The sequence below is a fragment of the Bombina bombina genome, chromosome 1 (genome assembly GCF_027579735.1).
Source record: "Bombina bombina isolate aBomBom1 chromosome 1, aBomBom1.pri, whole genome shotgun sequence".
Classification (NCBI taxonomy): domain Eukaryota; kingdom Metazoa; phylum Chordata; class Amphibia; order Anura; family Bombinatoridae; genus Bombina; species Bombina bombina.
In genome coordinates this window covers 445729431-445748044 of record NC_069499.1, presented here as the reverse complement: position 1 = coordinate 445748044, position 18614 = coordinate 445729431, and the positions used below count along the sequence as shown (strand labels likewise).

At 37.1% G+C, this 18614-nt stretch overlaps 1 protein-coding gene across 1 annotated transcript in view; it reads right to left on the bottom strand.

Annotated features, from left to right (window-relative positions):
* The window catches only part of LOC128645425 (myosin-IIIb-like), a 268888-nt gene that overhangs the window by 208461 nt on the left and 41813 nt on the right, over positions 1 to 18614 (bottom strand). The window contains exon 2 of the mRNA XM_053698423.1: positions 6292 to 6475. Coding sequence (XP_053554398.1) covers positions 6292 to 6438 — 147 coding nt within the window. The 5' untranslated portion in view covers positions 6439 to 6475. The remainder of the gene's footprint in view (positions 1 to 6291; positions 6476 to 18614) is intronic.

Genomic DNA, 18614 nt, shown 5'->3' with positions numbered 1-18614 from the left:
TTTAAACAAAAGATGATTGAATGTTCTCACCGAACAATACACACATGTATGGATATTCATTACACCTAGCTTTAATGATAAAAATAAATTAGATAATCAATGACCTTACTGATGACATCACACATTGCATCATAAATGCACTGATAATAAGACATATCACTTTTTCGAATCATACTTTTACACTGTGTGCACAATTATTAGGCAAGTTGTATTTTTGAGGATTAATTTCATTATTTAACAACGACAGTGCTCTCGGTCAATCCAGAAATTAAAAGTGAGGTTTTGGCTTTCTTGGGAGAATATCTATGTGTACACAATTATTGGGCAACTATTAGTGTGCACAATTATTATGCAACTAAATGAAAATGTTCCCATCTCACTTGTTTATTTTCATCTGTTAAAGTGAGGATAAAAACAAACAACTCAAAATTTACAAATAAACATTTCTGACATTTCCAAAAAAAAATCAGTGACTATTATAGACACCCTTCTTTTCAATAGCAGTCATAAGTCATCCATCCATCCAGTTTCTTGAACTGTTGACAATCAATTTTTTCTGCAGCAGCAACCACAACCTCCCAGACACTGTTCAGAGAGGTGTACTGTTTTACTTCATCGTAAATCTCCCATTTAAGAAGGGCCCACAAGTTCTCAATAGGGTTTAGGTCAGGTGAGGAAGGGGGCCATGTCATTATTCTTTGATATTTAAGGCCTTTACTAGCTTTGATGCATGCGATGGAGCATTGTCCTACATAGATATCATGGTCTTCTTGAAAGATGCAGACTTTATCCTGTACCACTGCTAGAAGAAAGTGTCTTCAAAAAACCGGATCCAGCCATGGCCCATCCATCTGGTCTATCAAGAGTCACTCTCATCTCATCAGTCCATAAAACCTTTGAAAATTCTGTCTTTAGATATTTCTTGACATTTTAATTGTGTCTTGTTCAGTGGTGGTCGGGTTTCAGCTTTCCTTACCTTGGCCATGTCTCTAAGCACTGAACACCTTATAACTTCTGGACACTCAAGGTAGATTGCAGTTCTGGAATATGACAGCACTGGAGGATAATGGGTTCCTGGTAACTTCACATTTAATTCTTCTCAAATCTTTGTCAGTTAATTTGCTTCCTTTTTTCTCCACACGTTTCTTGCGATCCTGACTATTTGCAACAGAACGTTTGATGTTTCTGTGATCACGCCCCAATATCTTAGCAATTTCAAGAGTGATGCATCCCTCTGAAAGACTTTTTTAAAAATTTGACTTTTCAAAGTCAGTTAAATCTCTTTTTTGGCCCATTTTGCATGAGAAAAAGAAACTGCCTAATAACTATGCACATCTTGATATAGGGTGTTGATCTCCTCAGGCCACACCCTCCCTCATTAAACAAATAAGCATCACCTAATATGCTTATATACAATTGGCATTCAAGTTTACACAGCTTGGTGTCACGCTCAGCTGCTGGGAAGCTCTGCAGTCCTCTCTGTGTGCTTGATTGACAGGTGTCTGAACCACCCCTTCCTGATGATGTCACAACCAGGCTTTTTATTCTTGGCTTCCTGTTTCTCCAGTGCCAGTTTGTTTGTTAACTTTTTGGCTTCTGATAGGATTTCGCTGAGGAATCTCTCTAACTGCTGCTTTTCTGTTGCCAATCTCTTCAAGGATTTACTATGCTGGATTAACCTTCAACCTCCTGTTTACCTGTCTCCAAACAATGCAAGTACTGTTTGTTTTGTGAAACTTTCAAACTTCCTGTTTACCTGCTGCAAACCCTGCATATTCAGACTACTCTGTGTACTGCCAAACTATTCAAATACTGTTATTTCTGTGAAACCTTCAATCTGCATGTTTACCTGTTTCCAAACTCTGCAAATACAATTATTCAGTATAAACCTTCAAACTGCTTGATATCCTGTTGCCAATCTCAACAAGTACTGATTAATCTGTGTTAACCTTCAAACTACCAGCTTACCTATTGCTATCTCTGCAAGTTCTGACAACACAGTGTTAACCTTCAAACTACATGATTACATGTTGTTAATTCTGCAAGTTCTGACTACACAGTGTTTACCCTCAAACTGCCTGATTACCTGTTGCATACTCTGCAAAGACTGTCTACACAGTGTTAACTCTCAAACTGCCTGATTACCTGTTGCATACTCTGCAAAGACTGTCTACTCAGTGTTAACCCTCAAACTGTCTGATTACCTGTTGCATACTCTGCAAAGACTGTCTACACAGTGTTAACCTTCAGACTGCCTGATAACAAATGACCTACTCCTGCATTATTAACTGTTTCCTGTTTTACCCTTCTTCTGTCTGAGTATAAGTGGACTATCCCTGCTCTCCTGATACTGTGGAAGACATTTCCTGAAACCAGTTCCTTATTCAGAAGTCTATCTGGCTGATATCATGAATTACTTTGGCACAGGCTAACCCTGCTCCATATCGTGAGTACTTTGTTTTTTGGAGGTTGTCGTGGGGTCACGTCCTGGATTAAACTCAGAGTGCAAGGGTGTTGTTTAAGTTCGCCCTAGCATTTGGGTCTTCTTCTGGACATTTCCTAACCCGACACTTGGAGTTGGAAAAGTTTTATTATTATTATTTTGTATATTTGTCAATTTAATTGATAAATCGTCCCCCTTTATCAAAAGGCGAGCGGACAAGGTTTGTTCCCAGGAACATGTCTGCCTGGCATTGTGGCAAGGGGGCGGCATTAGCTGCCAACATATATCATTGCACAAGCAGCTTCTTGTGCAACACCGCCCACTGCTCTTGCGCAGCCAATCGCGTTAGCAGTCACTGTCAACCACCTCAGGCTGACTCAGCTCAGAGCTGTTGTATAGTGGTCTAATGACCTCTACTTCTTAACTATCAGCTGCAGGCTCGCATGAGCAAGGCTCACAAAGCTGGTTCTGCAGTTTGATAAATGGTAGCAAATGTAATTAAGTTTGTAGAACAGTATTTTAAATATAAAAAAGGATTAAGATGGTGTCGCTAGTGCAGACAATTTGGTTACGGTGACAGAAAGTGGATGACTGGCATGGCAATTTTTCCCTGGGATGTATATCAGCACGTTTCTAATGCTAATAATATTCAGTGATAGGAAAATGATCTTATATTGTACTATTCATTGTTAATAATAATAATAATAATAGTAAATGTCAATGCAGTATTAATGTTTAGCAGACATGTTTCCATGCACTGTTAGTACACTGTTCCCAGCTAAGTGTTACAATTTGATCTGATATGGAAGTTCATGAGTGATGTCAGCGGTAATGTCATGGATAATAATATACTGTATATTACAATAATAATACAGGGCTCAAAAAGTCCTAAGCTACTAGCCAGGACAAAATGTTACTCACCACTTCTGATCCCACCCATCACCTGCCCACACCCACTAACCACCCACACCACAACAACTACCCCACCCCTCTTTACATATGTTTAGTTATTGTGAAACAGCTTATTGTGCAGTTATTTTTAATATTGTTTTTATTTTATACCATGACAAATTAAATAATGCTACATACAGTAATACATTAACAAAAATAAGTGCATAGCATTTAGAAACATCAACTAGGGGTTCTGGGAAGACGACAGCTGATTTGGAAAAGGAAGTTGTTTGAATAAGAGAGTGCTGACAGTCATAGAAGGTCATAGCAGACCTGGAGATTTTTTTAAAATAATTTTTATCTCTCCCTTCTCTCTCGTAACTGTCTTTCTCAACTCCCTCCTCTCTCTTCAATCTCTCTTTTTATCCTCTCCATTCTCTCTCAGGCCATATTTTCAGTTTACACTCTATCTTTTGCGTCTCTCATATCTCTTCATCCTTTCTTATTTTTTCCAACACTCTCTTAACTCTATCTTTCACTTTTCCTCTGCAATCTCTCTCTGCCTCATTTACCCTCTCAGACGTTACAGTCTACAAATTAATGGGGTCTCTACAGCCCTAGAATAACATTTCCTTGTCAGTGCTGCAATATGAGTGTACATTTAGCAAATACAATGTGCTTACTTTGCTACTTACAACACGTCACCAGACTTCGGACAGTGAGCGAATATTAATTAAACATTTACTCACTAGCTTTCTCTCACCACCATTAAATTTCCACTCGCAAATTTCGAGTGAAATTTTTGAGCCCTGAAAATAATATGCTGGGTTATGTCCTAGGTGAGAGTATAAATGATGTCAGTGGACCTGCTATTAAAAGGTTATTGCTGTTTCAGGGGCATATGCACCTATGCTACCCAGTTTTCTACTCTCTGCATTAAAACACTGCACCTGCTCAGACAACCAGTAGTTATGTGTCAGCAATAATTCAGCTTGTGTCATACAAACCAGATCCAGCAGAGTTTGTGTACTGTTTATAATGGTGTGTGTAAGGAAGAGGATATATGCTAAAATTTGAAATAAAGGATAAAGTCATAACTAATAACAGGAAAAATCCCTAATGTAAGTTAGTTAATGGGGTTATATTAGGGTCCCATCCAGAATTAGATCATTTTACCTAGAGGACATATCAACTAAAGAGCCGGGTGAAAGAGACCATTAAAGTGATTATAAACACTGCACTTGTACAATTGTGTAATTACACTCTTCATACATCTAATATGTAAACTACATCAACATAATTTTTTTTGTACTTTAGTTTTATTTCTATCCCTTTCTAATTATTGTATATCGTGTCTTAGCTCCTCCCTACAAAATTTTACTTCAAGTGATGTGCACAGCGGTCCCACCCGCTCTACACGTCAGAGCCACTGACCCAAGCTTACTGATTGGATACTGCTCAGAATGATTTATTATTTGAGCACGGGGGCAGGAGGGGGCTCACATCAGAGCTTCATGTAAAAACTGCATTTGTAAGTGATTTTACATATACATAATTAGATGAAAAATAGATCATAATATAATTAGAACAAATAGATTATAGTTACAGCTTTTGGCTACACAGCGTTTACCATCACTTTAAATACAAGAAGAATAGCAGTACCATTTGACAAAAATGAGTGAAATAGTTGATGAGGCAATCTAGATGCTATAGAATAATACTCAAAAGTTTGTTTCAAATTCAGAAAATGGATTCTACATTCCAAATAACAAATACACCAATTAATTAAAATATTTACTCCCCTTACAGATGAATATGAACAGAAACTAACTACTTTGCTTTAGCTTTCTAAAATACAAAATAAAAATATCCTAATTTTGAATAAAGTTGCATTTTCTTTACCTTTGAAACATATTATCTTTATTTACTATTGGTTAAGTAGAAAATATCCCTACCGAGGTGCCAAAAGCACCAAAAAACAAATTCATTGTACTCAGACATTTTATGATGCATTTACAGTACTTAAATTATAATTAGATATTCATGATTTAGACAGAACAAACCATTTTAAACAACTTTCCAATTTACTTCTATTACTTAATTTGCTTTCTTCTCTTGTTATCCTTTGCTGAAAGGTTTATCTAGGTAAGCTCAGAAGCAGCAAATAACCTAGGTTCAAGCTGCTGATTGGTGGCTGCATATATATACCGATTGTCATTGGCTCACCCATGTGTTCAGTTAGAAACCAGTAGTGCATTGTTGCTCCTTCAACAAATGATACCAAGAGAATGACGCAAATTTGATAATAGAAGTAAATTGGAAAGTTGTTTAAAATTGTATCTTCTACCTATATCATGAAAGAAAATCTTTGAGTTTTGTGTCCCTTTAATTTACTTTTCTTCTTACAAATAAAGGGGCTGAATTATCACGCTCCAAATGGAGCTTGATGCCCCGTGTTTCTGGCGAGCCTTCAAGCTCCCCAGAAACACAAGTTATGAAGCAGCAGTCTAAGGACCGCTGCTCCATAACCTGTCCGCCTGCTCTGAGGTGGCGGACAGACGTTGCCGGAAATCAACCTGAACGAATACGATCGGGTTGATTGACACCCCCTGCTAGTGGCCCATTGGCTGCAAATCTGCAGGGGGCGGTTTTGCACCAGCAGTTCACAAGAACTGCTGGTGCAATGATAAATGCCGAGAGCGTATGCTGTCAGCATTTATCGATGTGCAGCGGACATGATCCGCAATATCGGATCATGTCTGCTCGCATCATGATAAATAGGCCCCATATTGTTTATTCATGGCTTTTCATATGCCTGGAAAAAAAAACAAAAAAAGCAAACAAAACAAAAGCAAAAAAAAGTAATACTTTTAGATGTAACACATGAAAGAAATGAAATGACTGTTAATAACAAAACAATAGTTAATAAAGTAAGATAGTTTTATATCGTAACTTACACTGATTGGATCTAAAATCTTCACTGCGGCCAGGCTGCCATCTCGCTTGTTGCTGACCTTGTAAACTTTTCCATATGTACCTTTTCCAATGGTATCAATAATATCCCAGGTGTCTGAGGGGTCTGCCAACGATTCTAGTCCAATCATATTGGAATTATAAGGGAAGAATCCAAATAAATACTTCCTAGAAAAGAAATATGATCAGTGACATTCTAACATCTTTTATCCTGCCCAGTGAATATACAGTAGGGTTAGAAACATCCAATAAGTATTCTGCTTGGCTATTTAGGCAACAGCTGTTTGGTGGAAACAGGTAGGTGAGGAGTGTGTGTATTTGACACATAATAAAGCACATATCACTATGAGCAAACAGCAATAACTTATTTTGCCTTACATTGGTAACTAACAATCACTAATGCTTGCCTATGTTCTTATTTTCCTCATTGGGAATGATGCCCTTTGTTATACACAAACTTAGAAACTGAACTTGAAGGCAGAAAAAAAAAAAAGCCCATCAAGTCTGTCTGTATTTACTGCTTAAGCTGAATTATTAGAAAAGGGTTGATTTAAATTTCATTTTTAATTATTTAATTACAATATTTTATTAATACAACTGATTGTGGTAAAAGAAACAAATATCAGATGTCTATATTCGTAAAGGGACATGAAACACAATGGGCCAGATTAAGGCCTCTAGTTATCAACGTGTCTACTTTACCTGCCTTCGCCGGCCCAATACGCCCGCCTAAGCTTGCCTACCATCGCCGCCACAGACCTGAATACGCTCGCCAAAGTTATCACACATCCGATCTCGCTGCTTTTCGGCTTTTTGACAGCTTTATTGATAAGCTGTCACTAAGCACCCACACTAACTACAATGTTCTACCCCTAATACCGGCGGCCCAGGAGCCCCCTGCAACTAAATAAAGTTATTAACCCCTAAACCGCCGCTCCTAGACCCCGCTGCAACTCTTATAAATGTATTAACCCCTAAACTGCCGCTCCCGGACACCTCCGCCACCTACATTATACCTAGTAACCCCTATCCTGCCCCCCCTATACCGCCTCCACCTATAATAAAGTTATTAACCCCTATCCTGCGGATCCCGGACCTCGCTGCAACTAAATAAATAGTTTAACCCCTAAACCGCCACTTCCGGACCCGCCGCAACCTATATTAAATTTATTAACCCCTAATCTAACACTAACCCTAACACCCCCCTAACTTAAATATTAATTAAATAAATCTAAATAATATTTCTCTTATTAACTAAATTAATCCTATTTAAAACTAAATACTTACCTTTAAAATAAACCCTAATATAGCTACAATATAAATAATAATTATATTGTAGCTATCTTAGGATTTATTTTTATTTTACAGGCAACTTTCAATTTATTTTAACTAGGTACAATAGCTATTAAATAGTTATTAACTATTTAATAGCTACCTAGTTAAAATAAAGAGAACTTTACCTGTAAAATAAAAACTAACCTAAGTTATAATTACACCTAACACTACACTATCATTAACTAAATTATTCCTATTTAAAACTAAATACTTACCTGTAAAATAAACCCTAAGATAGCTACAATGTAATTAATAATTACATTGTAGCTATTTTAGGATTTATATTTATTTTACAGGTAACTTTGTATTTATTTTAGCTAGTTAGAATAGTTATTAAATAGTTATTAACTATTTCATAACTACCTAGCTAAAAGAAATATAAAAATTACCTGTAAAATAAATCCTAACCTAAGTTACAATTAAACCTTACACTACACTATCATTAAATTAACTAAATAAATTAGCTACAAATAACTACAATTAAATTCAATTAAATAAACTAACTAAAGTACAAAAAATAAAAAAAGCTAAGTTACAAAAAATAAAAAAAATAAGTTACAAACATTTCAAAAATATTACAACAATTTTAAGCTACTTACACCTAATCTAAGCCCCCTAATAAAATAACAAAGCCCCCAAAATAAAAAAATTCCCTACCCTATTCTACATTAAAAAGTTACCAGCTCTATTACCTTACCAGCCCTTAAAAGGGCCTTTTGCGGGGCATGCCCCAAAGAAAACAGCTATTTTGCCTGTAAAATAAAAATACAACCCCCCCCCCCCAACATTAAAACCCACCACCCAGATACCCCTACTCTAACCCAAACCCCCCTTAAATAAACCTAACACTACCCCCCTGAAGATCATCCTACCTTTAGCCGTCTTCAGCCAGCCAACCCACCGATGGAACTGAAGAAGAGATCCGGAGCAGCAGAAGTCATCATCCAAGGGGCGCTGAAGAAGTCTTCCATCCGATTGAAGTCATCATCCAAGGGGCGCTGAAGAGGTCTTCCATCAGATTGAAGTCTTCATCCAAGCGGCATCTTCAATCTTCATCCATCCGGAGCGGAGCCATCTTCAGACGAGCCGACGCGGAGCCATCCTCTTCTTCCCGACGAATAACGACGAATGACGGTACCTTTAAGTGACGTCATCCAAGATGGTGTCCCTTCAATTCCGATTGGCTGATAGGATTCTATCAGCCAATCGGAATTAAGGTAGGAAAAATCTGATTGGCTGATTTAATCAGCCAATCAGATTGAGCTCGCATTCTATTGGCTGTTCCGATCAGCCAATAGAATGCGAGCTCAATCTGATTGGCTGATTGGATCAGCCAATCGGATTGAACTTCAATCTGATTGGCTTATTAAACTTCAATTTTAGTGGCTTATTGAACTTCAATCTGATTGGCTCCGGATGGATGAAGATTGAAGATGCCGCTTGGATGAAGACTTCAATCGGATGGAAGACCTCTTCAGCGCCCCTTGGATGATGACTTCAATCGGATGGAAGACTTCTTCAGCGCCCCTTGGATAATGACTTCTGCTGCTCCGGATCTCTTCTTCAGTTCCATCGGTGGGTCGGCTGGCTGAAGACAGCTAAAGGTAGGATGATCTTCAGGGGGGTAGTGTTAGGTTTATTTAAGGGGGGTTTGGGTTAGAGTAGGGGTATGTGGGTGGTGGGTTTTAATGTGGGGGGGGTTGTATTTTAATTTTACAGGCAAAAGAGCTGTTTTCTTTGGGGCATGCCTTTTAAGGGCTGGTAAGGTAATAGAGCTGGTAACTTTTTAATGTAGAATAGAGTAGGGAATTTTTTTATTTTGGGGGGCTTTGTTATTTTATTAGGGGGCTTAGATTAGGTGTAAGTAGCTTAAAATTGTTGTAATATTTTTGAAATGTTTGTAACTTATTTTTTTTATTTTTTGTAACTTAGCTTTTTTTATTTTTTGTACTTTAGTTAGTTTATTTAATTTAATTTAATTGTAGTTATTTGTAGCTAATTTATTTAATTAATTTAATGATAGTGTAGTGTTAGGTGTAATTGTTAGTTTTTATTTTACAGGTAAATTTCTCTTTATTTTAACTAGGTAGCTATTAAAATAGTTATATAATAACTATTTAATAGCTATTGTACCTAGTTAAAATAAATTGAAAGTTGCCTGTAAAATAAAAATAAATCCTAAGATAGCTACAATATAATTATTATTTATATTGTAGCTATAGTAGGGTTTATTTTAAAGGTAAGTATTTAGTTTTAAATAGGATTAATTTAGTTAATAAGAGAAATATTATTTAGATTTATTTAATTAATATTTAAGTTAGGGGGGTGTTAGGGTTAGTGTTAGACTTAGGTTTAGGGGTTAATAATTTTATTACAGTGGCGGCGGTGTAGGGGGGCAGGATAGGGGTTAATAAATTTATTATAGGTGGCGACGGTGTAGGGGGGGGCAGATTAGGAGTTAATAAGTTTAATATAGGTGGGGTGGGGTCCGGGAGCGGCGGTTTAGGGGTTAAAGAATTTATTTAGTTGCGACGGGGTCCGAGATCGGCAGGATAGAGGTTAATAACTTTATTATAGGTGCGACGGTGTAGTGGGGGCAGGATAGGGGTTAATAGGTATTATGTAGGTGGCGGCGGGGTCCGGGAGTGGCGGTTTAGGGGTTAATACATATATTATAGTTGCGGCGGGGAACGGGAGTGGCGGTTTAGGGGTTAACATATTTATTATAGTGGTGGTGGGCTCCGGGAGCGGTGGTTTAGGGGGTAATACATTTATTTCGTTGCGGCGGTGTAGGGGGGGACAGATTAGGGGTGTTTAGACTCGGGGTACATGTTAGGGTGTTAGGTGTAGACAGCTCCCATGGGAATCAATGGGATGTCTGGCAGCAGCGAACATGAACTTTCGCTATGGTCAGACTCCCATTGATTCCTATGGGATCCGCCGCCTCCAGGGCAGCAGTTTGAAAACCAGGTACGCTGGGCCGGAAAAGTGCCGAGCGTACCTGCTAGTTTTTTGATAACTAGCAAAAGTAGTCAGATTGTGCCGAACTTGTGTGCGGAACATCTGGAGTGATGTAAGAATCGATCTGTGTCGGACTGAGTCCGGCGGATCGAAGCTTACGTCACTATATTCTACTTTTGCTGGTGTCTAGGGCTTGATAACTAAGGTGAATCAGCCTCGCCACAAATACGCTGCAGAATTCCAGCGTATTTGAGCTTGACGGCTTGATAACTAGAGGCCTAAGAGTGGAGCGAGCTCGATATTTGCGCTCCACTCAGTAATACCGGTGCATGCAAATATGCGCTGGTATAACAAGTAAAGCACAATGGGACCTCACGTTCGCATTGCATTGAATCTTTGTGCACATGAGAATGCACTTCCATAGGCTCCAATGGGAGCCTTGTTCTGATGCCAATAGACAGACAAAGCACATAGCACATACAAAGGCGTGTTACCGGATAGGCCAACAAGGCTGGTGCCTATTGCGACACCTTTTGGGGGGTGGCACTTGTCCACACCGCACTCTGCTTTAAAAAAAAAAAATATTTTTGAGCAAGCGGTCACGTGACCGGCTTTTCGCTGAGCGGTCACGTGTGACATTTTCAAACCAGCCCGGCCGCACATCATGGCTTGAAGAGTTGAGTCCGGGAGTCACGCACGTGATCTCCCAGGCCAGGCGGCAACGGAGGTGAGACTGAGTCACGAGTCAGTCAGACTGATCACTGATCCAGTGGAGCAGCGCTGGAGACAGGGACTATTGTAAGCACAGCAGTGAGAGTGAGGACAGTGGACGGAGCAACAAACTCAGGTAGGGATCCAACTCAGGCTGCCACAAAGAGAGTCATTTTTTATTTGATTTTCGTCAAGTCAGACTGCTACTGCTAACACGTGCTACTACTGACAGACTTAAGCAATTGTTAGATTCCGTCTCACATACAGAAAATGGTGTCAAATACTGGGGGAAAGAAAGTATTTCAAAGGTCTCCCTAAAAATGATTATGTTTTCAAATTAAGCTGTATGTGCGATACCCCGGCCTATGCAGTTGTCTACTTTACTTGATAAAACAATAAAATGTTGAATGGTTCTGAAGTAAACATCAAAAAAGATAATAAAAAAAAAAATATGTGTTGTAGGTTAGAAGCATCACACAAACAGTGGTGCAATTGGTAAAAAACACAACTCTTTGCTAATATGAGTGGGTTAAACATCAGTGAGCAGTTGCTAGCCAGAACCCTCAGGTTGGTAGTGCTAACACAACTAAACATGGCTGCATGCCTGTGCTCACTCTGCAGTTGTTATATTAATTTTAGCAGTGCCTAGGGCAGCATAAAACCTAAATACGCCACTGAGCACAGAACAGGGGGTAAGTCATGTAGCATTGGGCAGCATATTTAAAATATATATGTACAGTATATGAATATATATTTATGTGTTTATATGTGTATATACACATATTAACACAAAAATATATATGTATATAAGCAAATATATATATATATTTATAGAGAAATCAGAGTTCCCATAGACCACAATATAAAGGCACTCAGTGCCTTATTATTCTAACACCCCACATCCCCTCACTTTAACCCCTTATAACTACTTTGTGCAGTTTATTTTCTCCAAAACAAAAGATGCTAATATTTTTTATTTTTTAAAAAGGAAATGTACACTTTATTATGAGGCAATTGGGGGACATTTTTTAAATTAACCAGATTTCTGGTTAATTTCGCTTGGCGCAAAGTGCTACTGCGAGCTTGCGGTACCATTAACCAGCCACTTGTAATGGCCGGTTATTTAACGTGCGCCAGTAAATGGGAGGGTTTGACCCTTTACGGGCGCACATTAAATTAGCACTTCACTTGTAATCTAGCCCAATAGGTTTATGATTTAGATAAAATATACAATTTTTTGAAAAAGTTTCCAGATTACTTTGATTATTAAATGTACTTTGTCCTCAAGGTATTCTTTGTTGAAGAGCATGTTTCTAGAGCACTATATTGCGACTATATTTCAATATTATACACTTTTGAGCACAACATGGCAGCAGTGTTTGCGCTATGTATAACATTGTTACAAGCATTCTTCCAAAACTTGACATATTGTGCTCCAGACACATGCACACTCCTGAGCTTTCCTACCTACGTTTCAACAACTAAGAGAACAAAGTAAATGTAATAATAGAAGATACAGGGATACTAAATGCCATTTTCTTCTTTCATGATTAGGATAGAGCATGTCATTTAAGCAACTTTCTAATTTACTCCTATTGTCAATTTTCTTTGTTCTTTTGCTATCTTTATTTGAAAAGCAGGAATATAACGCTTAGGAGCCGGGCTATTTTAGCTTCAGCACCCTGGATAGCACTTGCTTATCGGTGGCTACATCTAGTCATCAATTAGCAAGTGCTACCCAGGTGCTCTATCTGAATCATTCAAGAAAAAAATGTGGGTTTAGTATCCCTTTTATTAGAATTTACACAATTTTAATCAAGAAATAAAAAAATGTATTTGATGTACCTTTAAAGGGCCATTATACACTCATTTTTTCTTTGCATAAATGTTTTGTAGATGATCTATTTCTAAAGCCCATAAAGTTGTTTTTTTTTTAAATAAATGTATAGTTTTGCTTATTTCTAAATAACATTGCTCTGATTTTCAGACTCCTAACCAAGCCCCAAAGTTTTATGTGAATACCGTCAGCTACCTTCTCCAGCTTGCTCCTGTTTGTGTAAAGGGTCTTTTCATATGCAAAAGAAGGGGAGGGGGGGAGTGTCTTATTTCCCACTTGCAGTGGGCTTTCCAACTGCCTTTTCAACAGATCCAAGCTGACAGCTTCTAAGTAAGTTTTTAAACAGTTTTATACTGGATTTTTATATCAGTATCTGGGCATCTTGTTCTTTATAGTAGTGTCTATTACATGCAGTTATATGAAAATGAGTGCATACTGTCCCTTTAAGTCTTTTAAAGTTGCTTTGTCAATGATCAATAAAACCTATATGCCTAACTCATTCAACAAATATTCAGAAACATACCAAGGGAGCAAAAGAAGAACAAATGCACAAAAAATAAAGGGTAAATAAAGGTCACAATGAAAAAGATACAATCAAGGCATTATTGTGGTTATACCAAGATGTGTTCATGTGTGATTCCCCTGGGCATACCATGCGATTTAACAAATAGCGCCAAACAATCAATGTCATCAAATCTTACACAATGTCCAAAAACAATTGATCAACTTCTACTCGTATTACATAGATCCTCATATCTGTGTGAAAGCCAAGTTGACCCCATGAGAATTGCTATTGTAAGACGTACAAATGACCGTCAGTTCAGAAAGCTAATCAACCTGCCGTGATCACTTTTATATCTGAGCGTGAAAGTATCTGAGGTCAGTCAGACACAAGGGAGAAATGGTTTTCAAGGTCTGCTATATATGAAGTGGACTGATAATATCATAATCTATTTTTGCAATATCATCATCTATTTTTGTATCTCTCTATTAACACTTGTCCAAAATGTTCTACAAGAAATGTAACGCTTCATTACTTCTGCTTAATCTCCTCACAATTACATTTAAGGTTGGAATAATAACTACTGTAAAATAAAATATATTGAAAATAGTAAATCAGTCAGAAGAGTAGAGTATAGTTCAGTGTCTGTTTGTGTTTGCTGTTCGCTTTAAAGGGACAGTAAACCTTAAAAATAATGTTATATAATTCTGCACATAGTGCAGAATTATATAACATTATTTAGGTGCTATAGCCATAAAAGCATTTTTTACCCGTTTAATTTGCTAAAATACGGCGCTTTTACAGACCCGCTCTCTGCTCTCTGCTGAGCGGGTCTGTTATTTTTAGTCAGCGCATCGGGCCAGCTGTATAGTCAAGGCCCGGCCCAACCGCGCCATAGCACTAAGTGCAGCTTTACTGTCCCTTTAAAGGGACACTGAACCCAAATTTTTTCTTTCATGATTCAAATAGAGCATGACATTTTAAGCAACTTTCTAATTTACTCCTATTATATAATTTTCTTTATTCTCTTGGTATCTTTATTTAAAATGCAAGAATGTAAGTTTAGATGCCGGCCCATTTTTTGGTGAACAACCTGGGTTTATCTCTGACCATTTTTCACAGCTAGATAGCACTAGTTCCGTGTGCCATATAGATAACATTGTGTTCACTCCTGTGGAGTTAGGTGCGAGTCAGCACTGATTGGCTAAATGCAAGTCTGTCAAAACAACTGAAATTAATGGGCAAGCTGCAGAGGCTTAGATACAAAGTAATCACATAGGTAAAAACTGAACCAAGAAAAAAGCTTAGATGCCTTCTTTTTCAAATAAAGATAGCAAGAGAACAAAGAAAAATTGATAATAGGAGTAAATTAGAAAGTTGCTTAAAATTGCTGCCCTATCTGAATCACGAAAAAAAAAAATTTGGGTTCAGTGTCCCTTTAAAATATGTTCTTCAGCATTAATCACTAATATATTGTTAAAACGATATTAGCTGGTATAGATTAATTACTTTAAAATGCTACTCATGCTATTTTAATTTGTATTACAGAATTAGCACACCAAGCCATATTATGTACATTTAAACATTCCTATCTCCTTTATTTATTTATTTCTTACAGGTATAATGGAAATGAGGAGGATCAAAAAACAAAAATATCCTGGATATTGTAATATCAATAAACACAATGTGAGTCATGTGACCCACCATTAGCAGAAAAGCTATTCTGCCTCTGGTCCTTATAATGTGAGATCTAAACTGTGTGTTCAGTTATTTTTGCTAGAGAGGATGGTGCTATTTTCTTGCCTAGTTAAATGTATTTATCTTAACTTAATATCTAGTGAATTAGATATAGAGGGTAATACTGCCTCTCACTTAAACAGACATGTAACCCAATTTTTTCTTTCATTGTTCATTCAGATAGATCATATGGTTTTTCAATTTACTTCTATTATCAAATGTGCTTCATTCTTTTGGTATCCTTTGTTGAAGGAGCAGGAATGCACTACTAGAGCAAATCTAGTAAACTAATAAAAGCAGTCACCAATCAGCAGCTAGCTCCAAGAAATGCATTGCTATTCCTGAGCCTACCTAGGTATAATTTTCAAATAAGAATACCAAGAGAAAGACTCAAATTAGATAATAGAAGTAAATTGGAAAGTTGCTTAAAATCATGAAATCATGAAAGATATTTTTTTTGTTTCATGATCCTTTAAAAAAGGAGTTACTTATCTATAGTATAAAGGTTCTCATCGATGTATGGATTTAATTTTACCAAGAATGGGACATAGTTTCTCTTTTTATTGCTTTCCACCTGGTGTATAATGGGTTATGAAATAAAAAAATCACTGATCATATAATATATAGAGGGGATTACCCTTTTTAACGTAAGTGGTCTCTTACATACAATAATTTATTTTTGCTGGAGATAAAGGCCCTGCAACACAGACTTTTTACCTTTTTTCTGCTAAAATTGTTGTGAAAAGGTTAGATTTTCACACTATCAAAGTAAAAACAAGAGAGTCTATAGTGGTTTTTCTATAGTAGGAATAAAAAGTATGCAAATCACCTTGATTTCCTCGTAAAATTGTCATACAATTTGATTTGATCTGTGTTTGACTATTGTTGAGACTTAAAGGGATACTGAACCCAAAATTTTTATTTTGTGATTCAGATAGAGCATGCAATTTTAAGCAACTTCCTACTTTACTCCTATTATCAAATTTTCTTCATTCTCTTGGTATCTTTATTTGAAAAGCAAGAATGTAAGTTTAGATGCCAGGCCAATTTTTGGTGAACAACCTGGGTTGTTCTTAATGATTGGTGGATACTTTAACCCACCAATAAACAAGTGCTGTTCAGAGTTCTGAACCAATAATTGGCTGGCTTAGATGCCTTCTTTTTTAAATAAAGAAAGCAAGAGAACAAAGAAAATTGATAATAGGAGTAAATTAGAAAGTTGCTTAAAATTGCTACTCTATCTGAATCACGAAAGAAAAAATTTGGGCTCAGTGTCCCTTTAAGATCCATTTATGCAGAAATCCAGGAAATTCCAAGGGGTAAACATACTTTCCTGTCCATGTATAATGCAAGAGAACTGAATAAAACGCTGTTGTACTGACTCTCCCAAGGTTAAGACTCTGTTTATGCCGTAGCCTGTGATGGTAGGGGAGGAGATTTTGTCATTCCTCTCCCACAGGAATAATGGTGCACATCTTTAGTCTTGGGATTCGGTGACTAATGAAAGACTACCCTTGCAAGCTAGAGGGGTATGAGATGATTGTAATGAGCTGAATTTCTTCCTTCAAATAAATGATCTTTGAAAATAAGTGACTAGAGCAGCCCAGCTCTTTGCTAAACCATTAGGCACCAGGGTAAAGTGATACATTTAGGAAGCCTCCGAGATTAAAGAGAGAGTATCTTCTTGTCAGATAAAACTACATACCCTTGAGAACCCCTCTGTTAAAATACCAGAATATGCCGTTTTCCAAATCTATACTCGCATTAAACTCCTTTACCCTCATTTGAGACAGATAAAACTCCTTTTTAAACATGGAATATATATCTTACATGAAAAAGATGTTAAATATTTAACCTACAAAGCATCATGTTTAAAGGGACAGTCTAGTCAAAATTAAACTTTAATGATTCAGATAGGGCATGCAATTTTAATCAACTTTCCAATTTACTTTTATTATAAAATGTGCTTTGTTTTCTTGGTATTCTTTGTTGAAAGCTAAACCTAGATAGGTTCATATGCTACATTTCTAAACCCTTGAAGGCTGCCTTTTATCTCTGACCATTTTTCACAGCTAGATATCACTAGTTCCAGTGTGCCATATGTGACAACAAAAAACATCATCCAAATAACAATGAATCATAATGTCATTAATTTATCAAGTGTTGAACTTACAAACATACAATATAAAGTATTAAACCTAGGTTTAAATTTTGCCCCCACGTGTGGTTTCAACCTATTTAACACCATGTTAGATGTAAACAAATTAATCAGAAATATAACCCTAAAAAAAAACATTTTTCAGATTCTACTGATTCTTCATATAATAGTCTAAGTCAACAAAGTAAGTCAGATTTCACTTCCACCAGTGAAATATCATTAGGTTTTAAAGAATCATGTGATGTTCAAACATTAAATTCTTTATCTACCTCCACTTCACAAGGTGATACATCCACTGTGAATTGTTTCAATGGTTTCAGGAACAGTTCAGAGTTTTACCCAATACATAGCAGGGGTCCAATCCTAGAAACATTCTATAAGAAAGTAGAAAAAGACCTTACAGAACTATCTATCTCTACACAAGGAGAAAAAACACATAATCTAACATATAGAGAAAAACAGGCTATACATGAACTAAAAACTAACAAAGATATAGTCATACATAGAGCAGACAAAGGAGGATCCACAGTAGTACTCGATAGAGTCACATATATAGAGGAGGCACATGTTGTTAGACCCCAATCTATCTTTTGGCCTCCATATAGAAAAACTGGCATCTAAACTTTATCCAAAAATAGGTGCCCTGTACAGAAACAAATCCTGCCTCAGCCCTACTGTAAAGGAAAAGATTGTACAGCAAATGCTGATGCCAATCGTGGATTATGGGGATGTAGTTTATGCACCAGCACCACAAACTCACCTTAATAAACTTAATAAATTGAATAACTCGTTCTGCCGCTTTGTGCTACAATGTAACTACAGGACCCATAAATTGTGACATGCAAAAAGAACTAAACTGGCTGTCGCTGGAATCCAGACGCACCCTCCATCTTTCCTGCCTTGTGTTTAAGAGCCTTTCTGGGAAGCTCCCACCCTACCTGAGCAGAATGCTCTCCCCTGCTATTCCCACCTCCTATAACCTCCGATCCAGTACCAGCACATTATTTAGCTTGCCTCAATACAAAAAGAAAGCTGCTCGATCCTCCTTTTCCTACAGAGCACCACA